The sequence below is a fragment of the Sebastes fasciatus genome, chromosome 11 (genome assembly GCF_043250625.1).
Source record: "Sebastes fasciatus isolate fSebFas1 chromosome 11, fSebFas1.pri, whole genome shotgun sequence".
Classification (NCBI taxonomy): domain Eukaryota; kingdom Metazoa; phylum Chordata; class Actinopteri; order Perciformes; family Sebastidae; genus Sebastes; species Sebastes fasciatus.
This window is the reverse complement of record NC_133805.1, coordinates 28,164,725-28,190,506: the sequence shown is the minus strand read 5'-3', so window position 1 is coordinate 28,190,506 and position 25,782 is coordinate 28,164,725. Positions and strand designations below refer to the sequence as shown.

At 39.0% G+C, this 25,782-nt stretch overlaps 2 protein-coding genes across 3 annotated transcripts; both read left to right on the top strand.

Annotated features, from left to right (window-relative positions):
• The first annotated feature begins 4,286 nt into the window (after positions 1-4,286).
• Positions 4,287-9,217, top strand: best4 (bestrophin 4). The gene is made up of 8 exons (XM_074652035.1): positions 4,287-4,438; positions 5,338-5,438; positions 5,515-5,748; positions 7,421-7,575; positions 7,705-7,782; positions 8,544-8,696; positions 8,784-8,864; positions 8,951-9,217. Exons 1-8 carry the CDS (start codon positions 4,287-4,289, stop codon positions 9,194-9,196), a joined length of 1,200 nt encoding a protein of 399 aa, XP_074508136.1. The 3' UTR covers positions 9,197-9,217.
• A 1,503-nt stretch (positions 9,218-10,720) lies between these two features.
• On the top strand, positions 10,721-25,750 carry hectd3 (HECT domain containing 3). 2 transcript variants are annotated; one of them, XM_074652034.1, is made up of 20 exons: positions 10,721-10,862; positions 11,216-11,675; positions 13,841-14,094; positions 14,191-14,326; positions 14,644-14,765; positions 16,203-16,316; positions 16,917-16,999; positions 17,104-17,269; positions 17,560-17,641; positions 18,744-18,926; positions 19,617-19,669; positions 19,781-19,949; positions 20,046-20,159; positions 20,271-20,360; positions 21,817-22,023; positions 22,160-22,289; positions 23,755-23,829; positions 23,991-24,072; positions 24,198-24,269; positions 25,525-25,750. In XM_074652034.1, the coding sequence occupies exons 2-20, from the start codon at positions 11,316-11,318 to the stop codon at positions 25,607-25,609; spliced, it is 2,577 nt and encodes an 858-aa protein (XP_074508135.1). In that variant the 5' UTR covers positions 10,721-10,862; positions 11,216-11,315; the 3' UTR covers positions 25,610-25,750. The 2 variants fall into 2 exon arrangements, with proteins under 2 accessions (XP_074508135.1, XP_074508134.1); XM_074652033.1 differs by having other exon boundaries at positions 16,917-17,000; positions 17,096-17,269.
• The last annotated feature ends 32 nt before the right edge of the window (positions 25,751-25,782 follow it).

The following is a 25,782-nucleotide window of genomic DNA, read 5'->3' as shown; positions in this document are numbered from 1 at the left end:
ATAAGATAGCAGATACTAATGATTTTCAGCCGTCACCGGGTTTTCGGTAAAACAGCCCAGTCAAACATTTCTTCTGAATCCTCCCACGGACCAGATGAACCACAGAAACCAGTTCCCTGCTTCAGTTATGAGCGACAAGTCACAGTTATCAAGCTAATCTGCTAGTTTAATAGCTTTGATCTTTATTTGACAGCAAGTTGTCAACAGGAGCATCGTCACAAGTTTCATAAATGTAAAAAGTTTTAATTATATTGTACATCAGTTGGAAATACTTACTAAGATTTATAACTGCACACTTTATGTCTTATTAGAAAAATGAAATCAAATTACTAAAAGATTAAAATTAGTTAATGTCCTATTTGTAAAGAATAAAAGTCAGACTGGACTACCAGTCAACCCCCCAGGTGGCCCAAAGACTCCCGGCTCACCTTGTAGCAGGTTGTGATAATTCAATTCATTAAAAGTTTGTTTGTTAATATCTACGCAGTATTAAAGCTTGTTTTATTATCTGCTCTGGAGACCCCATCTTGTTGAAGGGCCCCTGTTAAAATCTAGTTTGAAGGCCTTGATGATTTCAGTATGCATTTCTTAAATAAGTTAGTACATTGGTACATTTTTCTAGATAAATCAAGTTGCATTTACATACATTCAATAGGACTGTCACTTTTTATTAGAAATTTGAACATTTGCTCAGACATGGGGAAAAAATGTAATATTTAAACTATGATGACCTTCAAAATGTACAGTCTATAAACTCAACAGGCCATTTGAAGTAGTCACCTTGTTAAGGGGCCTACAGCTCAGATTTGCCTCTAGGCCCCCTAGTGGGTTAATCCAGCTCCGACTTTCTCAGAACATGAAAAATCCACAGATCTGTGGAGATCACAAGACTACAGTCTTTACTGACGAGTACATGACCTCTGATGTCCTGTATCAAAGCCATACATACTGTACAAAGTTCCCTGGGGCTTTTCGACCATTTATGATTCCATTCCAAGAAAAATGATGTCCCATTTGTAGGCCTGAGACTAAATGACAATTTTACCAATTTGTCCTAGACATGTCAGAACATGAAGCAGAAATGGGTGCAGGGTATTTGTAACGAGAGGGGCTCACTCCTGTAGGTTCTGCCCCACCTTGTAATCACGTATTAATTCATATTAATGGACTGCCTCAGAAGGAAGAATAGCTTACAGACCAGTTTGCTTACCAAAACTTGACCCTAAGGTAACTTCAGTGGTAAGGTCTGCCTGACTACTACTTTAAGAAATAATAATCATAACATTTATTATTTCAAAAAGATGTTACTATCCCTTCTGCTGTATCCTATTGGTCTAGATTTGTTGATAACTTGAATTGGGGAAACATTTGGAATCTTCCATAAAAGTATCTCCTTACCAAAAAAAACTGTACATAAATAAATGAATAAATAAATAAACAAATAAACAAATGAATAAATAAATAAATAGATAAATAAATAGGAAAGATACATAAACCATTTATTTGTGTTCTTTGTTCAATGTCTTTATTTAAAAATTCCGCTTGGCTCTGATGTTCTTTTGTCTGTATTAAAGACTTCCTGTGCGTCCCAGTACACATACTACCATACTATTTAGAAAAAGATTTAGTATGCCAAATGCAATATGCCAAAAATACCAGGATGTCCTACTACATCCGGTCACATTTAGCATTATGCAAGCCAGCATGCTTTTCTGGCTATTCTGACCCAAAATCCTCTGCACAGCGGATATATGAGCAAGAGGGTCAAAGGTCAAGGCTCAACGTTATGATGAAGTAGTACATTCCAGTTGAATGAATACTGAATGCAACAGTATGTACTTTGTAAGGGCAGCTGCAGTATGTATGTGATTTGGAATGTGGCCTTCTTTGTATGGATGTGATTTCTAATGTCAATAAAGATAAAAAAAACAAAAAAAAACTTGTAATCATGTCAGCTGAGAACAGGTAACCCTTCTTTACTTTCAGGTTAAGCTGCCCAGGATTATAAATGAACATACAGATATTCTTCTACTGTTTTCTGTCAATAAAAGAGCCTTTAGGAGTGTTTGTTTAAGAGATAAATAGAGACAGTGAGGCCTCAGGGCTGAGACTGAGAGCCCTGCTGCTCATCACAACAGCGCCATCTAGTGACAGCAATGGAAACTACCATTTATCAGCCACACAATGAGACACAATGAGAGTACTTTTACTGTGATGAATGCCTGAATCTATTGGTAATAAATGGAGTGAGTTAAAGACACAGACGCTGTGAGGCTCATGAGTCTACTGCAGCAGCAGAAGAGGGAAGTCCTCAGCGATCACTGTTCCAGGCTCTGACGGAGGATAGACGGCCTCATAAATATCAGAGGAGAGCAAACAGAGTCAGAGAATAAAACACACTCTGAATTACAACACAGTGCTGTAACCATGTGAAAAACAAACAAGTGAGCGGAGCACCGCAGACAATGAGTAAAGGATGTGTGAGATGGACCCAGCTGACACTGTAAAGATGTTATCACAGTCATTGATGGTCAGAACACTAAATAACACCGTGGGGCTTCTGCTCTGCAAATCACTGGGTGTGTTTTATTTGATTTTCTATGGCAGGGCATTAGATTCACTTAGATAACAGATCCAGAGTACCTACTTGATTTTTGTAGCATCCGGAAAAGACATGTTAAGAGAAATATAGTGATTTTTTAGAAACATCAATAGCAAAACATTGTTTTCTAATATAAATATAACGTTATTTAAACAGGGAGGGCTTCATTAAGATTAAAAAATCGCTTTTACTTTCTGTTCCATGTGAACTAGGCTACGTCTTTGAGTTAACAACGATGTACAAATGATGAAAGTATGACAAATTATTATTATTATTGTTGTTGTTGCATTTTGTTATTATCTTTCAAATGTCTGACATGTAAGTGAAGGCTTAATTTTAATGTTACAGTACATGTTATATATGTTATGTTATATATGTGTTATATCCTCATATTGGATGAGAACACATTTGCTTCTTTGTTGTTGGAAGTTATTTGAAAATATTAATAAAGATATTGCTGGGGAACTCTTTTACAGGAGTGTCTTCAATACAGCAGCACCACGTAAAACATAAAGCATTATCACAACAAATAAAACAGACAGATTATAAGAGAATATTCAAGATCCATAGCTCAAAAGGGTGAAATAAGAACGATAAAATAACAGCAATAAATATACCATAACACATAATATAAAAACAGATTTAACTTATTTAAATGAGATACATAAAATGTATGGCACTGTATTCTAATATAATTAAATGTTTGACTTGGACACGAGGTCCTGTCTGTAAAACCAGCTGTAATTGTTTTATTATGACCTCTAAAAGAAAGTGTTGTGCTCGCATTCCTGAAGGCATAAAAAGCAAACAACTATTTCAGCTCTTGGGGCTCAAATAATAATAATCAATAATAGATTGAATTAAATTAATCTGCGACTATTTCGATAATCTATTTTATACCCTCTTTTATTTTCCTCTTTGACATTGCTTCTGAAAATGTGTTTTTATTGTCAGACTTTTTATAACCTCATTCAGTTTGGGTAGATTTATTTGTATAGATTGTTGTTTTTCTTTTTTCCTTGTAAAGCATTTTATAATCTCTGGTTTTGATACAAACTACACATTACATATATATATATATATATATATATAAAACTATTAATTGATTAATTTATCAAGTTAATCTGCAGATTAATCATTAACGAAAAGTCAACAAAATCAGGTCTAAATGAATCATATTGGACATTTACAGAGCCACGTCAGCTCTGTGAGAACACACAAAACTCTCTAACCAACTTCTATCAACACCAAAGAATTGAACTGAACAACAATCAATACTTATTAACACTGGAGGATTTGCTGCGATCCTTATAGATTATAGATCTGGTGACACCTAAACCGATGTAATGACAGCTGATTATCCAAAAGAAGTCCCTAACATTACCGTTAGAGGAAAAAAACACAGCATAAATGTAGGTGTGTATCTGTTGGGCTTCAGGTTCCCAGGTAATAAATTTAAAATGTTAATTTATGACAGCACAACAGAGAGGTTTAAATTGAGACTCAGAGGAAGAACTTTTCTTCTCAGGACGGCAGGACCAGGTGACATACCTGCATTCACAGGTAAGACACGTCTTTATATTGTTTTTTTATGGGAGATGATTGAAAAAAATCATGATTCAGGTGTCACACATTGATATTTTACAGGAATTTCCAGCTTTTACAACAAAGAATAAACCCAGACATGACGGTTTCTTACACCCTTGAAGTGGCCGATGCACAATTTGGTGGCTTCTCCAAGCTCCTGTTCAGGTGGAAGGGAAGCATCTACAGGCTGCTTTACAAAGACTTCCTGGTGTTCTGTGGCGTTTATCTGTTTTTCAGTGTGTTTTACAGGTAAATTCACTGCTTTCATCTTTTAAGGCGAGACACTACTGGCTTCTATATTCTATTTTGCTTCTATAACATGTCTTCTTTCAGACTAGTGGAAAGAAAACATCCAAAATATATATTTAGGTGCTTATTTTACAACTTTGTCTGTTTGCATCTGTAGATTTTCTCTTAAATTCACCAAAATTTAGCATTAAATAATGCCTCATTTGCATATTTAAACATAACATTTCAGAAAACTTGTAATGCAAAAAATAATTGTCTTAATGTAAGTAGTCAACTGAGGAAGTTTCATGGTGATATCTATTACATATACTGTACCTTTAACAGCTGTTTTCTCTAAATTAGTTTTTTTCTCAGACTCTGAGCCAGAAATCTCCACATCAGAAGCACTGAACATTCACCAAACTTTAGGTTTCATTCCTTTCTATATTCTAAAGGTTTTTAGAGAGGGGTTTGTTCATATATACCATTCATAGCCTGATTTATAGAACTTTTTTTTCCTGGCACATGAAACATGGAGAAAATTGTTTTTTCTATGACTGTTGACAGTATTTTTTGATTTATGGAGTGATAAAAAGAGATATCCAAAATCCCCTCTGTAAAAACTTTTGAGTCTAACATGTCAACAAAATGAAATAAGAATTTTGAACCTGACTTTATCTAATGTTCAGATTTCTGTTCTCGAAATGTATGCAACACATATTTAATAAGATGATGCCTCGTTTGCATATTTAAACACAAAATGTCAGAAAACTTGTAATACAAAAAATAACTGTCTTAATGTAAGTAATCAACTGGGGAAGTTTCTTTTTTTTACTCTGCTCACTTGTAGTGTCCTTTATTCTGCTGTTTGCTACAGTATGATTGAGTGTTTGTGTCTCATCCCATTTAATCCCTCACAGGTTCCTCCTCACACCAAAGCAGCAGGATCTGTTTGAGCGTATCGCCCTTTACTGTGACCATTTCACCAACACCAACTTCATCCCAGTTTTGTTTCTACTGGGTGAGTCTGATTGAACTGTCTTTGTCTTACACAAGCCAAATCTAAAGATAATAATTCATTTATTTTGTCCCTGCAGGTTTCTATGTGACCCTGGCCTTTAACCGATGGTGGGGTCAGTACACCAGCTTCCCTCTGCCTGATAACCTGATGATGGTGGTGTCTGGGAACGTCCACGGGGCAGACGAGAGGGGGCGTCTGCTGAGACGAACACTCATGAGATATGCCAACTTATCTTCAGTTCTTATCCTCCGCTCCATCAGCACCAGAGTCCACAGGCGTTTCCCAACTTTGGAGCACATAGTGGAGGCTGGTAAGAACTACAGTGGAGAGCAATTAATTACATCTAATGCAGTGATACGATCACTTAAATTCTTACTGTCCCTTCAGACATCTCAAATTAAAATATTGCTCTTTTTTCACCTGAAGTTATCATTAGTTCCTTTTGCTTGTAATATGTAGGTTAATAAAATATGAGATATTACAGAAATTTAAAGGATACATATGCTCATTTTCAGGTTCATACTTGTATTTTTGGGCTTTCTACTAGTTGTTGCATTAATGCATGTAATGTTTACATGCATTAATGCTCCATTTTAGCGTCTGTCTTTTTAAGACCCCCTCCTGAAAAAGCCCAGTCTGCTCTGATTGGCTAGTGAGAAAAATATGATGCACCTTTGCAAAGGTCAACATATCCTAATACAACAGTTCGTATAATATCTTACGAAAAGTTATTCCTCATTTTTCATGTGTTTTCCTATTAATGTCCAGCAACGTGTGTTACACATGTCAATTTCCGCTCCAGTCTTTTCAAAATAAACTTCCGTCTTCACAGGAAGCAACTTGGTTAGGTTTAGGCAACAAAACTACGTAGTTAGGTTTAGGATAAGATCGTGGTTTGGGTCTAAATAACTACCCAAGTGGCGTTACTTAAGTACGTAAGTTATGTGACAAATAAATCAATGTTGACTTCTGGTTGCACACGGGGTACGAACAGCGGTCTCCTGGGCGAATGTCCGGTGTTTTTTGACCCACCCATCCACCCAGACCTCCTCCCTACTCGACATTTGTCGCTCTTTATACTTTCTGGTTCACAATTACGTGGATTACATACAAATTGATTTATTTATTGATTTTGTATGAGAATAGCCTGCAAAGGTAGTTCTCAAGCTGTGGGCGGTTTATTCTAATGAGCCTGCATGTGACATAGGAAGGGGAGCCAGATCTCAATGGCTTGTTGATTCACATGTTTTCTGATCTGGCAGCCCACAAAAAACTGACTGGGTTGTCTTATTTCACAGTTTGTGGGTTGGTAGATACTCCAGATACCCAGATGTATGAGCACAAGCACTGAAAAAGTGAATTTTTCATATGTCCCCTTTATGTTACCTGCCAAAAAAGATAAAGCAATTCAACCAGATATTATGAAAATCCGAGACAATTTAACACAACACACAGAGGTGATGACCTTCCTTACAACTGATTGAATTAATTTTGCATAATTCATTAAAATAACCTGCTAATACCTAGTACACTGGAATAATTTAAAATAAGGATTTTTTAAAAACAGATTGTATTGATTTTCAGCAGAAAACAAAATGCATTATGCTATACAACCGAAACAGCTCTGCATAGGCTATATACAGATATACGTATGCATAAATATGCATTTACATTAGAACAATACATTTAATTAAATAAATCAATGAAAATACATGAACAAAACAAATCTGTGTGATACATTTATCCATTCCTGTCCCAGGTCTCTAGTTTATTTGGAATATTTATTACTCCATTAAGATATTTGTACTGTTTCTTAGGTAAGCAGAGCTGACTTCAGTTATGAGGTTGCTTTATAGGAATGTTTTGATTGTGGACTATAAATGACTATGACTATGATGTTTTCTTATCTGAAATGTTATAAAAGTCCCCGGATCACAAACATCTATTACACCTGGAACCCACACTGTTTTATCTCCGTACAGGATTTATGACCACACACGAGCTGGAGAAGTTTGAGTCGCTGCACTCTGATTTCAACAAGTACTGGATGCCTTTGACGTGGTTCTCCAACCTGGCGTCCAGAGCGAGAGAGGAGGGTCGAGTGAGGGACGACATCGCTCTGAGACTGCTGATGGATGTGAGTGGGGTTTGTTTTACACTTTTATAAATATGGGAATGAAGGGTGTAAAAATGTATTTTAAAGCCCCAGTATGTCTGCACATTCTGTATAACTATATAAATGTATAATGTGTATTTATAATTGCAGGAACTGAATAAGTACAGAGGCAAGTGCAGCCTCCTGTTCCACTATGACTGGATTAGCATCCCTCTGGTCTACACTCAGGTAGGATCAGGAGCTTAAAAAGTATTACAAGACAAAATGTATTTCTACTTTATTTGATTGCTATTTTTCTTTTTTATCTTTAGTTTTTGTTTGACATACAGTCATACTTTTAACAAAATGAATCCAAAATGAATTACAAAACTGACTTGATCACCAGCAGTGGAATGTAAAGTACATTTACTGTACTTAAGTAGACTTTTGAGGTACTTGTACTTTGCTTGAGTATTTCTTTTTTCTGCTACTTTATACTTCTACTCCACTACAACTCAGGGGGAAATATTGTATGTTTTATTCCACTACACTTATTTGATAACTTAAGTTACTTTGTAGATTCAGATTAACAAAAGAAAATATGAACAAATAAATTATGATGTAATATTATAGATTAAGATAAGACTTGATTGATCCACGGGGGGAATCAACAATCAACAATCTACCCAGTACACCAGGACATAAAGTAATAAAAATGAGCTCCACTTGTGCCAGCTATAACAATAAATTGATGAACGCATTAATGCATCATAATTCAGTAATATAATGTAGCTATTCTGAAATAGGTCATTCTGCATAATGAGTACTTTTACTATTGATATTTTAAGTTTATTTTGATGCTAAAACGTATATGTACTATTACTTAAGTAAGATTTTGAATGCAAGACTTTCACTTGTATTTCCTGTGGTATCACTACTTTTAAAGTAAAAGATCTGAGTACTTCTTCCACCACTGTTGATCACTGCCTTCTTTTTGTTTATCTGTGCAGCTAGTTACTGTAGCAGTTTACTCTTTCTTTGCCTTCTGTGTGATCGGCCGACAATTTCTGAACCCTGAGAAAGGATACAAGGATCACAAACTGGACATGTACGTCCCTGTTTTCACCCTGCTGCAGTTCTTCTTCTACGCTGGCTGGCTCAAGGTGAGACGACACATTCACGTTTCACTTGTAGAAAACAGTTTCTGTTCTTGATTTTGACATGAAAGAGTGCTTTTATGATGTGTTCAGGTGGGGGAGCTGATCATCAATCCGTTCGGCGAGGACGATGATGACTTTGAAACCAACCAGCTGATTGACAGAAACATTCAGGTTGATCCCCTCCAGGCTTCTCTCCAATACAACAAAGTCTAAACATCTAACATGAGCACTAACTGCTTATTCTCTCTCTCCTGTAGGTGTCAATGCTGGCTGTAGATGATATGTACCAGAACCTGGCTCCAATTGAGAAGGACAAGCACTGGGCGCAGAGGCATTTCTCCATCCCGTACACTCTGTCCACAGCAGCAGAGACTCTCAAACCGGCCTTCAGAGGCTCCACCTTTGACATGAGGTCAACTACCATTTATGTTTCACTTCCTTTTGTTGCTGCTGCACAGTTCAGTAAAATCACTACCAAAATGTCTGCCATATTTGCAGGATGAGTGCGGAGGATCTTGAGATTCACCAGCCTGCAGACACTCCTGGACAGAAGCAGTATTTACCTCTTAAGGGCTATCTGGGCGACGGTCTCAACAGTCTTCTGCAGAGGGGCAAAGGTCTCCTGCGAGGTGGGAGCCTCCCTTCTCTGATAGACATCTCATCATCACACCCAAATGAGGAAGATGATGCTGATGCTTCTCCTGACGGCGACATCAACACCACCAATCACAAAGAACAAGAATATGAATTGATTAAAGTTACAGTGGAACACAACTAGTGAAACTATAGTGATACTTGAACACATTGTGTGTTTTCGAAACAAGAATGTTCTTTTATTATATTTTTTTTTTTTTGATTTGTCACAACTAAATTAATTTGTGTAATAAAACACAGTTGGTCTTATTATTGTATGCATATGAGTGAGAGAGATGATTTGCAGTAAAATGATGATACTAATTATTGGACTTCTGTGTGATTATGATGTGTATGATATTTAATTTCAGTCTATAAACTGCCAGAAAATCCTGCAGCACCTGAATGCGTCACAGGCTGATGATAAACACACTGCCATTATTGGTTTATTAATTCTTGATTCATGCAAATTACAGAGACAAACGCGATCTCAGTGTTGTCAATAAATTCAGGTTCATAGTTGTTGCATTAATGCATGTAATGTTTACATGCATTAATGCTCCATTTTAGTGCCTGTCTCTTAAAGACCCCTCCTGAAAAAGCCAAGTCTGCTCTGATTGGCCTGCGAGAAAAATATGATGCAACTTTGCAAAGGTCAACATATCCTCATACAACATTATATCATAAGAAAAGTTATTCCTCATTTTTTGTGTGTTTTCCTATGAATGTCCAGCAACGTGTGTTACACATGTCAATTTCTGCTCCAGTCTTTTCAAAATAAACTTCTGTCTTCACAGGAAGCAACTTGGTTAGGTTTAGGCAACAAAACTACGTAGTTAGGTTTGGGATAAGATCGTGGTTTGGGTCTAAATAACACAGGAAGTGGCATTACTTAAGTACGGAAGTTACGTTACAAATAAATCAACGTTGACTTCTGGTTGCACACGGGTACGAACAGCGGTCTCCTGGGCGAATGTCCGGTGTTTTTTTACCCACCAATCTACCCAGACCTCCTCCCCACGCGGCATTTGTGGCTCTTTCTACTTTCTGGTTCACAATTACGTGGATTACATACAAATTGATTTATTTATTGATTTTGTATGAGAACAGCCTGAATACATCTTCAGGCTGATGATAAACACAATGCAATTATTGGTTTATTAATTATTGATTCATGCAAATTACAGAGACAAACTTGATCACAGTGTTGTCAACAGATTATTATAGTTTATTTGAGTTTCCATCTGCTCAGAATTTGCACCCTAATCAGATTACATCGATTATCTACTGGATACAATCCACCCTTAACATAGGACAACTGTATACTGTAAACTGACAGATAGATTACGACAATGAATTGATTTCAACATGTAAAATGACTGTGGGGGAACTTTTATTTTGAAATACAAACGACGGAAGTTGGGGAGGGTCAAAAGTCTCTTCTGCGCTTCCGCGTTGTCAGAAATCCAAGAAGTCCACACCGATAGAGAGAGAGAGGAGTTACACACTTAAACACAACACTAATCCACAGCACAGGTAGGTTAATACTCAGTCAACACATCACTCTGGCTTTTAGCTCATGAAGTATTGTCTCTCCGTATCTTCTGATACAGATGAAGGCGGTTTTGTGGACAACACATCTCGTAAACGTCTCAGGGAGCACTAGTTTACCTAGCAGGCGTGCTAATGTTAGCTCTCCTGCTCCAGAAGGAGTGGGGACTTTTCTTACTGAGTCTGCGGACTTTGGCAGCTGATTAGTGTCTCTTTGACCTGTTACACTCCGCTGAAAGAGAGTTGAAAATCACATTGAATAACTGGATTTGTCTGCTGTTCACTGAATGAATCGGTTTGTGGAGAATATTCTGTTTTGTTTGCTCTTGTATTGACAGGAGGAGCATCATCCTCGCTGCAGCAGGCAGGAACACAAAGGTGGTGTAATGTCAGCTGACCTAACCTGCTGCTGAGCTGCTGACTGTCACCTCCATCATCATGTCTCTGGGAGACAACCCTCACCTGCTGCTGGGCAGGATCCGCTTCCTGAACAGGTGCATTGAGTGCTTCAAGAGGAGCGAGTCGGTGCCGGAGTGTCTGTGTTATGTCCCCAAAGAAGTGTGCTACAAGATCTGCAAGGACTCATCCTCCTCCACCTCGTCTGCGTCCACCGGAGGAGCGTCTGCAGGAGGCTCCACCGTCGGGAAGACGCTCGTCTCCGTCTTCGAGAGTCCACACCAGACTCCACACGTTAAGAAGTTATGCAAGTACAACATAGAGCCAAAGAAAGGGACTTGTATCCGGACTACAGGGGAGGAGTACTGCAACAGCCAGGGCCTCTGGGTCAAAATCAATAAGGTAAGCTGCTTCTGTCTCTCTGCCAGGTTACACAGTCACTGGATCACATCAATTACACTATACTGCAACGTGTCTCCTTCTGCTGTAGGAGCTGTCATAACTCTACTCTACTCTACTAATTGCACTGCATTACATTCCTCTGCTCTCTGTACTAATAATGTGTTTCTGTAATAAGATAAGATAAGATAAGATATTCCTTTATTAGTCCCACAGCGGGGAAATGTGCAGTGTACAGCAGCAAAGGGGATAGTGCAAAAAACAAGATGCATCAGCTAACACAGTAAAAGAGAGATAAACAAAGTGTAACAAAATAGGAACCATTTAAATAGAAGGAAGTATAAAAATAGGAGCAGTATATACAGTATTGACAATAAACAGACTATTAACAAAATTGCACAAGTGGAAAATGATTTTGCACAGTGAGGATGAATGAATGAATGAAATTCCACCTGAAATATCAGGTTATTGTCAGTTTTTTTGTACTAATATTCATCATTTTCCTCTTTGTAATCACATTATGTTGTTATCTAGCTAAATTACAACGACCAGGGTTCCCATGTTATTTAAAAGCCTGCAATAGTTAATGGTAATAGTCATTTGAATATTTGTTTTCTAGCTACAAACATGCTTTGGCAAAACTTTTTAACATTTTTCATCATTTATTCTTTTGTAAGGCACTTTGTAACCTAGATTTTGAAAGGTGCCATATAGATCAAATTGTACTTCCTTACCTCCTTACTTAAATTGTAGAAAATGTCATTGTCTTTTTTTTTTTTTTTTTTATCTTTCTTTGAAACAATACAGTTAATCTCACAGGAACAAGGTCCAGGGTTCAAATCCAGCTGAACTGACCAGCTTGAGTTTTTCTGTGTCGAGTTTGCATGTTCTCCTCGTGTCTGCACAGGTTTCTTTCCAGGTTTCCCGGTTTCTTCTACAGTCCAAATATATGTGGGTTAGGACCTAACCCACATATATTGTTAGGTTAACCTCTTAAACCCTAGGGTGCTGGAAGGTGTGGTTTGCCTAGACTGACATAAAATACACCCAAGACACCCAAAATAAATCAAGACTAGCTCCACAACTACCAGGTCTATATGCATGATCTTGGTCTCTATGGATAGGTAGACCCTCAGAGAATTCATCCTCAGTGTAAGTAACATTGTGGCTGTTACTATGCCTGAGTAAATTGTGATCAACCAAAAGAAGAATTTACATTTTTATCCTCGCCTAAAACGTTTTCTAGATTAGACAGTGGATAACACCATTATAGCAATGATGCCATGCACAGAGACGCCACTGAATTCATTCAGCAGCTCCTTGACTACAACTGTGTCAAAGTAGATATAAATAACACAAAGCACATAGATTCTACAAAGGTTTTAGTGAGGATAGGACCAGGCAGACTCTGCATTTGGCCACTTGGATACCCAAAGTGTGCCAGATGGGTTTTCTACCTCTTGAAAGGGAATCTGGCTATAAAATACTACTCATATCCACTACAGGAGGCTATGTGCACACAATGGAGCCTTTGGCCATGACATTTACCCTGTGCATCATCACATTCTACCATTGTGCACAGTATAACATCAATAACAAACAACTAAATTGTATAATTCTGACTGCAAATGGAGTAATTTTATTATAATAATGAAATATGATCAAGTAAAACTTAGATAATAACAAATAAGTTCAATAACAATGTAAATAAGATAACAAAAAAGAATCCAAAGTCAAGTATGTACATTCAATATAAAAACAGTCAAAAATATTATAAAGTAAAAATACTATTTCTCGTTGATTTTGTAAGTTAGTTTTAAGGATGTTGTTTTTCAGGTTACAGTCCACATTAAAGCTAATTTCCAGTGTCTTACAGTACAAAAATATATAGTTTCTTTTACATTAATTCCACAATAAGGAAAATGTGGTGTGAATTTAATAACTATGGGGTAAGTCAACCTTGCCTTAAAATGATTTCTTAAATAGTTGAGAATATCAACTGTAAATGAAGTTCCAGTTTGACGCCAAAGTATTTTGTCGAACGTCGACACAACCCTACTCGTCCCTCTTACACGAGGATGCTTTTATTACCTGTTAATTCAGTTTTGATGACTTTAAATGTTCGTGGGACAACACATATTGACCTACTGATCCATGTCTCTGTCCAGGAGCAGCTGGAGGAGCACCGTCTGGGCCAGGAGTTGGAGGAAGGCTGGATCCTGGTGTGTAAACACACAGAGGGAGGCGACAGGCTGGTCCCGGTGGAGTCACCGGAGACCATCAGCCGACAACAGCAGCTCTTCGGCTACGACCACAAGCCCTGCAACAGGTGGGAGCAGGTGGTGAGTGTGGAGAACGCGCTTTACATCGGCTCCAAACCCAAAATCGCTGAGTGTGATGACGCTGCCGTCCAGAAGCTAAGGTGAGCATGTTTGTGTGGAGTCAGATTAGAGAGTTGAGATTTTGGGGGTTGAGTTAAGATTGTTAGATTAAACTGTTGTTCCCTCAAATCTTCAAGGTATGTTCCTCCAACCTGGGGGTATGAATGTGATGAGGACTTGGTGCACTACTTCTATGACCACATCGGGAAAGAGGATGAGAACCTGGGGAGCGTGAAGCAGTGTGTGACCAGCATCGATGTTTCCTCGTGTTCGGTGAGTCACATGCGCTCAGGTATTTGTATTTCTTTGTTTTTCCTCTTCCGAACAGAGACAGTCAGTCCTTTCAAAAAGATACAGGGTTTTAGTTTGTGATATGGAGAAGTGAAATCTGCAGCTGTGTACATTTTCTGGCTATTAGAATAAAGCTGCACGAGTATTAAAGTCTGTTTATCTTCTGCTTTTTCACCTCGATGATATCACAGATTTGACCGAAATGGTACATAATGATTGTGACATTGAGTCAAACATGTAATTACAAGTCAGCCTGTGAATGGTTTCACACATTGAACTACCTTGATATTTGCTAACAGGAGGATCCCAGCGGAGGGGCGAGCTGTCTGACAGACGGCGACACTGAAACGTACTGGGAGAGCGACGGCATGCAGGGACAACACTGGATCCGCCTGCACATGAAGAGAGGCACCGTGGTCAAGTAAGGAAGCTGCTGAGCAAAGAAGTGACAAGAAGTCAATTCCAACTTTAGTGTGTAATCCAAACCCTGAATTTACTGTATTTCATATTTTTGTTAGTAATTTCTTGATGTCAGCTACATGCTTCAACTTTTATCTGGGATATTTCTATTCGATCATTACCTCCGCCAAGGAGGTTTGTGTGTTTGTGTGTTTGTTTGTTTGTTTGTTTGTTGGTCTGTTTGTCAACAGTATTACGGAAAAACTACTTGCCCAATTTTCATGAAAGTTGGTGGAAAGGTGTAACATGGGCCAAGACAGAACACATTACATTTTGGTGGGGATTTGAATCACGGGGCGGTTACACGCATTATTGATCACTTTCCTTGAACAATTGCGAGATAGGGCGTTTGGCCTTGGCGGAGGTCTGCGCTCTCCGAGGGCACTTCTAGTTCTATATTGTATTTCAGTAGTTATTTGACTGCATGTACTTTTACGATGAAATGTGTAAGATGGCACACTTCTGACCGTGGTGTGAGTTAGGAACAGAAGCTGTGGCTCAATTTTCAAGGTTTAAGAATCATTCATCCTGCAACGCAGGGCTGCACAACGAAATGCAGTTGTAGCCAAGTCCATTTATGCTACACAAGAAAAACATGACAGAACTAAACAAAAACAGTAATACATTCCTGTAGTGCATTTTTTTTTTTTTTTATTTGCATCAGGAGAAATGTAAGCAGCATCAACAAAAACACTAGTGAACTCTCTGGGCAGATAATACGGCATGTTAACATTAAAAACATTGAACATCAGGGAAATTGTCCAACAGCACCAAGAATCATTGATGTAAACACAGAGTGCACCTCCTCTCGTCCCACCAGAGTACTGCGCTCTGTCTTGCGGTTCGCCCGTCAAGTGCAGCTTGATCCGGGATGCCACGATGAAGCCAGCTAGGTCTCTGTAAAGATGTGGGCACAACAGTCACCGACCTCCCATTGCTGAGTTAGCCTGAAGTCTTATTTAAACCATCTTTTTTTCCAGCTGGGAGCAGGCTGGATAGTAGAATAGCCTTAGGTCCTAGCGACTCTACTTCTTCACACAGTCATTTGTCAACTCACGCAGGGACGCTGAACTGAGCTGATTACATTCACACGAGGGGCAATGATGTTTGATGCTAGACGATTTTGGTCCTGACAATCTAATCTGAAAACAGTTTGAAGCAATGTTTTTATTTCAGTTGATTCGGATCTCAGTTCTTTCTCTAAAGACACATGTTGAATGTAACTTCTCTTTAGCTTCTTATTAAGACACACCTGTCTAATGTCTTTATACCACAATTCATGGTCCTTCATCCACGTATTTCATGCTCGCTTAAAGATGTGATGCATCTTATATGAACTGTTATCGTGTAGATAAATTGTGTCCTTATTATGTATACTGTGCTTCTCTTTGCTCTCTAGTAAGCTGATATTGACGGTGGACTCTACAGACGACAACTACATGCCCAAACGAGTCACGGTGTTTGGAGGAGAGGGAGACAACCTGAAGAAGCTGAGTGACGTCACCATAGACGAGTGAGCTTCTTCAAATGGATTTCGTCAACATATTTCATAGATATGCTTCAGATTGCAGTACACAAGCTTTAGAAGGAAAACTTATAACACTAGTTTCATATTGAAGCTGTGTTTTGTGTCAGTATTTAATATTTTAAGTAGTTTTTAAGGCAGGATGACCCACACATTGTCTGCAGTCAGGGGAATCATGATAATTAACTACCCTCTGATATTATTAAGTGGATTAAATGAATTAGAAAAATATAATAAAAAGAAAATATGATGGAAGGAACCTCCCTATCATTATAGCAGATAATACCTGAAGACAGAAGGCCAATATCTCCTGATATATTGTTGTGACCCCGTTAATAACGTGATGCTCAGCTGAAAAATCTGAATCTATTTCCTCCTGTAAAAGTACAGAATTAAAGATTAGGCTATTTGTAGTGTCATTTTTTTTAAAATTAGTAGAAAATTAGTTTGAAAATAGTGTAATTTTTTGCATATGTGCATGCCACACCGAGCCATTTAATCTGTTGCAAGTTGACAAATACCAGGAATTTACGTATTTCATAGTCTGTTTGTCAAACTACAGTTGCTTTGCTCTTTTTTTGCCTCTAGCAATCTGATTGGAGAAGTGTGTGTGCTGGAGGATATGACGTCTCACCTGCCTGTGATTGAGGTTCGGATTGAGGAATGTAGAGGTAAGCCTTTTTTTTTTTTACCATGTTTCCATGTTTATTTAACCAGATATTTCCTGTGGTTTTTAACACTGTTGTGAACTTTAAAAAATGTTTTGGCTCTACAGATGAGGGCATAGACGTCCGGATCCGAGGCTTGAAGATCAAGTCGTCATGTGAAAGAGACCTGGGTCTGAACGCTGATGTTTTCCAGTCCTCTAACCTGGTGCGCTACCCCCGTCTGCAGGGCAACACGCCCGACGTCCTGTACCGCAGAGCGCTGGTCATCCAGAGGTAAAGTTCATCTGCCACGGTTCTTACAGTCAGGATATATCATGGAGTTAAATATTTATCACCTAATAGTGCTGTTTTTTTTGCGAGAATCAGGCAAAATGTGTCCAACACATGTCCATAAGGTTTTAAAAATATCATGAAAATGAGTTTCTAATCAAGCAGTGACTCAAAAGTTAATTAAATCTCAGAAATACAGTCAGATGCAGATGTAATGCCCTGATTGTCCTTATTGTTTCTAAGCATTTCTCAGTGTTTGTGTTGGTGGTTTTCTTCTGTCTCGCTCTGTGCAGGTTCATCTGTCTCCTGGACAGCGTGCTCCCACACTTGGTACCGGCCTGGGATTACAGTCTGGGAACCTTCAACCAGATCAAAGTGAGTCATTGTGAAGCTTTTGAAATATACAAGACCGACACTGAATAAAAGTTAGCAGCAATAAACCCCATGGAGCTGTTCTTACCAGATTTATAGGAAATATCAGAGGTGTGGAAACCAAAAAAGACTTGCAACACGATTTGGACTTTAACACCAATGACTCGTGACTTCACTTGGACTTCCTAATGTTAACACTATTCATATCCAGCAAGCCGACACTCAGTTTTCCAGATCTACTTTGTTTGAACCAACACGACAGCATCAACTCAAGTTTCAGGAGAGAACCATGATGAACTAACGTTACGTTACTGAGTGCCAGTTGGAAAAAATGATACCAAAGATAATTTTCTTCACGTACAAAAACTACACGGTGGTCGACAAAAAACGAATTGCAGTATACAAAACATGCGGGTCAGAAATTACAGACGGCGACGCGGATGGCTCAAGATTTGGTGAAGAGAGTATTATGACTAGTTTAGGACTTAAAACTCAAGTGTAGGACTTGGGTATTGCCGGTCTTGACTTCGGACTTGAGTGCAAAAATGTAAACATTCTTGTGACTTACAAAACAATGACTTGCTCCAACCTCTGGTAAATACTAGGGCTGTCAAAGTTAACGCATTAATGCAAAATAGCTTTAAGACATGCCCACTTTGTGATATTCACATGCAGTTTGGGGCAAGTCATAGTTAAGTCAGCACACTGACACACTGACAGCTGTTAAGAGTATTAAATACTTAAGAAATCTCCCTTTTAAGGTATATTTTGAACAGATAAAAAAAATGGGGTACAAAAGACAGTTCAATGCAGTAGTATTAAGTGGTTAATAACATGTATTATAGTGTGTGTTTGCCACCTTGCTCTTCTGCCAATATCTATGAGTTCTATAAATATATTAGTTTTTTGAGAAAATGCTAGACCAAGGAATTGCTCACTAGTATTAAATATCTTCCCACCCACACTAGCTGATACTTGAAGAGTCTTGTAAAAGCTGGTAGTACGTCATACTGATAATATGCTGATTTATCGTTTCATCTCTACTTTAAAACTTGAGACACAAACTTTAAAAGCCTCCAAAATGACTTTCTTTGGCGCCCTCTAGAGCATAAAGCAGTTCCTGCTGCTGTCCAAACGCCGCTCAGCCCTCATCACACAGTGCCTGAAGGACTCTGAGACCAGTAAGCCAAACTTCATGCCGCGGCTGTACATCAACAGACGTCTGGCCATGGAGCACAAAGACAACACCTCTCTGGACGCCAGCTGCAAGAACGCTGTGTTCAATCAGGTACCAAACGCATCTCCTCCTTCTGTGTGATGAGATGTATTTATACTAGAGGTGTTCTGATACCATTTTTTCCTTCCCGATACCGATTCCAATACCTGAACTTGCGGTATCGGCCGATGCCGAGTACTGATCCGATACCACGCACAGCACACATCGGAGATCCAAATGTCAGTTGTGAAGCTAATAGCCTCCACATCTTTTCGCCTACATGAAATGTTTTCCCTCCCTCTAGTTTGGGGACGGCCGTTTCAGAGATGTATTTTCCATTGAGCGGCGAAATCCCATGTTTTGACAACCGATAGAGGTTGGTTGTCAAGAACAATAAATTCCACAATCTTGACAGTTATCTTCGTTGCTTTTGGGCTATCTTTGTGGAATTTATCCCGTCATTGGAATGCGGTTTTCAAAGTTTGCTGCTGCGGTTCGTCCTTTTTTTCCCCCTTTGCCTTGGTGAAGTTGTCGCGCTCTTTCACATGATGCGTCTTCAAATGTTTTATAAGATTGTTGGTGTTGAATTTGGCAACAGTAGTTCTAGTGCCATTGATTTCCGGTTAAACAAGTTGATTTCTTTTTCCTGGGTTAATAAATGATGGTATCAGATCGCTTCATAGACTGTCATAGTTTGTCTGACTCTGATGCATTATGGGTGCTCTTACTGTTGCTTTATGATTATTATTTTTCTCCTTGCAGGTGTATGAAGGCCTCAAGCCGTCTGACAAATTTGAGAAGACTTTGGATTATAGGTGTGCATTTTAGGCTTCTCAGGCTCATTTGTCTGACATTTCTTGTCTGAGTATGACTGAAACTCACAGAATGAAAATCTAAATCTACCATCTTTGTTCTTGGTTTGTTAGATGGCCTGCTCGGTATGACCAGTGGTGGGAATGTAAGTTCATTGCGGAGGGAATCATAGACCAGGGAGGTGGATTTCGGGACAGCCTTGCTGACATGTCTGAGGAGCTGTGCCCTAGCTCAGCGGAGTGTCCCATGCCTCTGCCGTTCTTCAGCCGTACGTCCAACCAGGTAATCGCTCACCATCGCTGTCTGCACGCAGTGAAGATTTGACTGGACAGTGTTCTCATTGGCTGTGGCTTTTTTCTTTCCCTGCTGGTCTCTCAGGGCTCCTTAGAGGCCAGAGATTACTACGTCCCCAACCCGTCCTGTAAAGAGTTCCACAAGTATGAGTGGATCGGTCAGCTCATGGGAGCTGCTCTCAGAGGAAAAGACTTCTTGGTGAGTGATACTCACTTTCCACCTCTACTGTAGGTCGTTAACATCGCTATTAAGTAAGAATGGGTGGATACAGAGACTTAATACTCGCTTCTTCTGTGTCCATCCCTGCAGGTCTTGGCTCTGCCCGGGCTGGTGTGGAAGCAGCTGACTGGGGAGTCTGTCAGCTGGAGTAAAGATTTCCCCGCTGTGGACTCTGTGCTGGTGAGGACTTTCAAACGATTACACCTGCTTAATGTACATTTTAGACTGCAGACTGAGTTTCAGACATGTACAGCACTTTGAATACTAAACATTCTTTGGTAGAAGAATTGTTATGATCAATATTTTTATTTATTTTTATTATTTGCATCGCAACTTCTTCCACTCCTTGAGGGCGCCGACGCCCTCGGACGACTTTTTCCTAAAATTTTCGGCGAGGAAAAACTGGCATGGCAATTTTCAAAGGGGTCCCTTGACCTCTGACATCAAGATATGTGAATGAAAATGGATTCTATGGGTACCCACGAGGCTCCCCTTTACAGACATGCCCACTTTATGATAATCACATGCAGTTTTAGTTAAAAACAATAGAGTTTTATGCAAGAATTATAAATGTTATTTTCGCCTCTTCTAAAATTATGTATTTGAATATTTCTTCATACTGGGGTCCCTTAACAGTCTTGAGTTACATAAAGTGGGCATCACTGTTAAGCTGAGACTCTTGTGGATCCAATGAGCCCAATAGTATTCATGTGTGATGATGTTAGTCCCCATAGTAGCCATTTCATTGTAGTTTTATGAAACCTGATCTCAATGTATAGAATGACCTGTTGTGACCTCTAGGATAATCACAGCGTCATGAAACTTTCCAACGACAAACTAGACACCTAGGGCATTCAGAGGATGGAAGTTTTCCTAGGTAGATTGACAATAAAGGGGGTTTCTGATCAGAAAGTGCTCGCCATTTAATCGCCGAAAAGTGCAATTCTTGCAGAAATCTCCAAATGTCAAAAGTATTTGATACTAAATCACAGCATGGCTTTTTCTATGGTGCTTCTCTAGTTCTTCGTGTTTTAATTTGGTATTTTGGAGTGATTATTGACCATTTTTTAACAATTCTCGAGTGGTAAAAATGGTTAAATTTAGCATTAAATCTGGGTAAAAGATTGCTGCAACAACTTATGAGATATAATAGAGCATGGAAATGGCCGTGAGATGCCTATATTATCATGTTCTAAGCCCTGATACACTTTCACAATTTATTTTAATTAATTCATGATTTAATTATTTCTGATTCATGACTAGAACAACTTGACACACAGTGCTGAGCTGCATCTCAAATTAATCTTCAGGTTCCCAGCTTTCAGATGATGTACACCACTTCTATGTGACATCTACTGTTCGCCTGCTATCTCCCCATAAAGACCCCCTGTACCCCCCTAAAAAAACAAAAATGGGTCTAAGAAAAAGAAGAGTGGAGTGGAAAAGCGTAATGATCAATAAATCTCATTGTATCACACTTAAATCATTTTGAATTTGACAAATGGCCTTTACTGCATGCACACTCCTTTTATCTTTCCCATCTCTACATTAAAATGGAAAGAATAAACAGTCTCCAACTGTCTGGTGTGGCCGCTAGTCCTCCATTGTCTCAAGTTAAATTTGGATGTGTGTTCAGGTGAACCTGCTGGAGGCCATGGACAACATGGACCAGGAGACGTATGAGTTCAGGTTTGGGGAGGAGCTGGTGTACACCACCCTGCTGAGCGACGGCCAGATGGTGGATCTTATACCCGGCGGCAGTAACGTGGCCGTTCGTTACGAGGACCGCAGCGAGTTCGTCCGCCTGGTGCAGAAGGCTCGGCTCGAGGAGAGCAGGCAGCAGGTGGGACTTACTGCCTTCGTATACATTGCTACTACAAGTGTTAGCTTTTATTCTTTAGTATAAACTCATCCTGTAATTATGGTGTGTGTGTGTGTAGAGTTGCTAATTCATTGAAGATCTGATCATTGAATTACAGATTGCAGCCATGCAGGCGGGGCTGCTGAAGGTGGTTCCTCAGGCGGTGCTGGACCTGCTCACCTGGCAGGAGGTGGAGAAGAAAGTGTGTGGAGACCCTGAGATCACTGTGGAGGCCCTGAAACGACTCAGTGAGTGTCCATCTTGTAATTCATCTCCGCCTCTTTGACACTAAACACACATTTTCTGTACTGATTGAAGAGGTGACACTGTTTGTTTTTAGCCATGCTAGCAGTCCGCCACTTTGGTCCAGACTGAAGCAACTCAACAATTATTGGATGAATTGTCATTAAATCTGTTGATCCTCTGGTAACTTTTCCTTTAGTGCCACCATGAGGTCAATATTTGTGTGGTTTTCGACTGAAATGTCTCAACAACTGTTGGATGGATAGCTATGAAATTTGGTCTAGACATTCATGTTCCCCTCAGGATAAATTGTGATCACTTTGATGATCCTCTGATTTATAATCTAGCACCATCATCAGGTCAAAATGTCCCTTTGGTTCATGACCAAATACTAATGACCTTCCCATCAGCCTCAGCTGTAATTTCTGGTTAGTGCTAATTGTCAAATGTTGGTGAGCATGGTAAACATTAAACATACTAACATGCTCTAATTGTAGTTTACAACTTCTTAAGTCTCATTTAGTTGTTGTGGCCATTGTTTCAGTCAGTTTTAACATTGTAATTCCTAAGATCTGAGAACACGGTGATAATGCAACACAGTCAAACAGGATGTAAACAAGACAAAAATGTTGTCCGATTTATCTAAACCAATTCATTTGGAGGTTAAACCAAAAAGTAAAGTTAACGGTGGAAACCTCTAATAGTGATCATGTCTGTCTAGGTCAAATTAATCACTATTATTGGATGATTATTATAACCATTATTTTCTTTATTTCTCACGCAGATTACTATCTAATTGACAGTTTTATATTCATTATATGAATATAAGGTAATGAAACAGATAGCTTCACTATTTACTGAGTTTTATGGACTGTTTCAAAATACGGTTCAGCTGTTTCAAGCGCTTTTCAAATTACTGTCCAAATTAAATATAATTCAAATACACTATAATGCAATACAGTACCTACTGTATATAAAATATAGTTTACTGTAGTTCAAATTAGGCCTCAAACAGAATTGTGCTGTTTACAAATACAGTAACGCCAATAGTGCAAATAGGCTACTAAGCCACAGCTTGCCGCTGGTTAAAGGTGCCTGAAAATAAACTGTTGGCTATCAAAACTTAATATACAAATCAAATGTGTTAAAAAATGTATATGTTGTCATGTATGAAATGACCCCAAATGAACACTGAAAGCGGACTACTTGATTACTACAAGTGTAATATTTAAACAGCATTTGTAAAGGAATGATCCTGTCCCAGGCTTTTTCACTGTAACCATGATCACTATAAGCGGTTTCCACTGTAAAACCCAAGTTGTTATAAACCAGAATTATCCTTTAAGAAGCTGCCAAGCTATAAATTAAGTGAGGGAAAAGCTCTGTAGGTGCTTGACTGTAGATCCTCTTAAATTAAATGTTGTAAGGACTCATTGTAATGCATCAGTGTTGTTTCTATCTCCCCACCAGCACGCTATGAGGACCTGGAGCAAAGTGACGTTAGAGTGCAATACTTATGGGAGGCACTGACGAGCTTCACCAATGGTCAGTTCGCTGTTTACTTGTCAACATTTTACAGAGCATGTCTACTGTAGTGAATGTCCTTTACAGCATGTCATATAAACTACGTCATTTGAAGCCTGACAAGTGTTTTGGTGTATTTGTTTGTACTGAAAATATACAACGATGTTGAATTTTGTTTTCAGAGGATCGCAGCAGGTTTCTGAGGTTTGTAACTGGTCGAAGTCGTCTTCCTGCGCCTATCTACGTCTTTCCTGACAAACAAGGGTGAGTGCAAGTACAATCCCTAAAAATATATATTACAGAAAACGTACTGTTTGCTAGTGAAATAGCTCATTTAGAAAACTTACAATGGAACATGATGCTAATCATTTTTCTGTTTCCTGATTTAGCTCTGAAACGACTGATGCACTTCCACAGTCCTCCACATGTTCCAGCACTCTTTATTTACCCAACTACCCAAGGTATTCTAATGTTCTGTGTTGTTTAAATGCAGAGTCTGTTACTATGTATTAATGTGTACCTTTAAAGGAGCAGTGTGTAGGATCTGGTGGTATCTAGCGGTGAGGTTGCATATTGCAGCCAACTGAAGCCTCCCCCGTGTTCCAAGCTTGTAGGAGAGCTACGGTGGCCGACGCAATAACGCGAAGGGCCCTCTCTAAAGCCAGTAGTGTGTGTCTGAAAAGTGAAGCCAATGCTGAAGTGTCTCAACCTTGCATTCTTTCTAATAGCCAGCCGGGGGCGACTCCTCTGGTTGCAAAAAGAAGTCTGATTGTATAGAAGTCTATGAGAAAATGAGCCTACTTCTCACTTGATTTATTACCTCAGTAAACATTGTAAACATGAGTTTATGGTCTCAATCACTAGTTTCAAGTCTTCTTCAATACAGCATGATGTTCATTTAGTAAATTATGGTCCCATTTAGAGTCAAATAGACCATAAAGCAGGGTATGCTTTAGGGCGTGGCTACCTTGGGACTGACAGGTCGCTACCACGGCGTTGTCCAGTCTGGGAGTTGTCCGTGTTTTCGTCTGAGAACTTTAACCCTTTCACAGTACGTTTTCAGTTCATGAAAGTCAATTATAACCTTTTTGGTCACCTAAAAATGTCTTATTCAGCTTGCGGTTGTACTAAGCTCCACCCTCGCGTGTCACTTCTGGTTGCAAATAACCAAGATGACGACGGCCAAAATACAGAGCTTGAGGCTTTAAAACGGCAATTTCCTCAAACCAATGGGTGACGTCACGGTGACTAGGTCCGCTTCTTATATACAGTCAATGGTTCTGGGCTAATGTAGGAACATGGTGGTGCAACATGGCGGTCTCCGTGAAGAAGATCCGCTCCCTATGTAGATATAAACGGCTCATTCTGAGGTAATGAAAACACAACGATTCTTATTTTCAGCTGATTATACACTAAAGAAAACATTAATTATTATATTATATTCCATTTCTGCCAATAGATCCCCCTAAGTGTTACACACTGGTCCTTTAATATACAATTTTGTTAAAGAAATACTGTATGCATTGCCTTATTGCACTTGTTTTTATGGTGCACAGGTTAATTACCAGTTGCTTTTATAATCCATCTTACACTTTTTACATTCATATAACGCTCTGAGCTCTCATGAACTTTTTGTAAAACTGCTTTTCATTAACAGTCATGTTCTATTTATTGCCTCCCATCCTTTCCCCTCTTCTTGTTCATTCTGTGCTGCAGTGCAAAAGTATGTGAGGAGAAGCTGCGTTACGCTGCTTACAACTGTGTGGCCATCGACACCGACATGAGCCCCTGGGAAGAGTGATCTCTCTGCTGCTTCACCCAACAAACATTTTACAAATCACTGTTGAATGGACAGAAATCTGGCCACGTTTATCACCATATCTACACAACTGCCAAGTAATCCTAGCTGTATATAATAAAGAAATCTATGGAAACATGGAAATGACTTTGTTTTGTTTTTTTCTTGAATGAAAC

What these genes read in the sequence shown, in the direction of transcription:
- best4 (XM_074652035.1), top strand. Translation starts at nt 4,287, where the DNA reads ATGACGGTTTCTTACACCCTTGAAGTGGCCGATGCACAATTTGGTGGC. An exon ending in TTTTTCAGTGTGTTTTACAG is followed by an intron (nt 4,439 to 5,337) that starts GTAAATTCACTG and finishes AATCCCTCACAG; the next exon opens with GTTCCTCCTCACACCAAAGC. An exon ending in CTCTGAGACTGCTGATGGAT is followed by an intron (nt 7,576 to 7,704) that starts GTGAGTGGGGTT and finishes TTATAATTGCAG; the next exon opens with GAACTGAATAAGTACAGAGG.
- hectd3 (XM_074652033.1), top strand. Translation starts at nt 11,316, where the DNA reads ATGTCTCTGGGAGACAACCCTCACCTGCTGCTGGGCAGGATCCGCTTC. An exon ending in AAGAGAGGCACCGTGGTCAA is followed by an intron (nt 14,766 to 16,202) that starts GTAAGGAAGCTG and finishes TTTGCTCTCTAG; the next exon opens with TAAGCTGATATTGACGGTGG. An exon ending in TCAGCCGTACGTCCAACCAG is followed by an intron (nt 19,950 to 20,045) that starts GTAATCGCTCAC and finishes CTGGTCTCTCAG; the next exon opens with GGCTCCTTAGAGGCCAGAGA.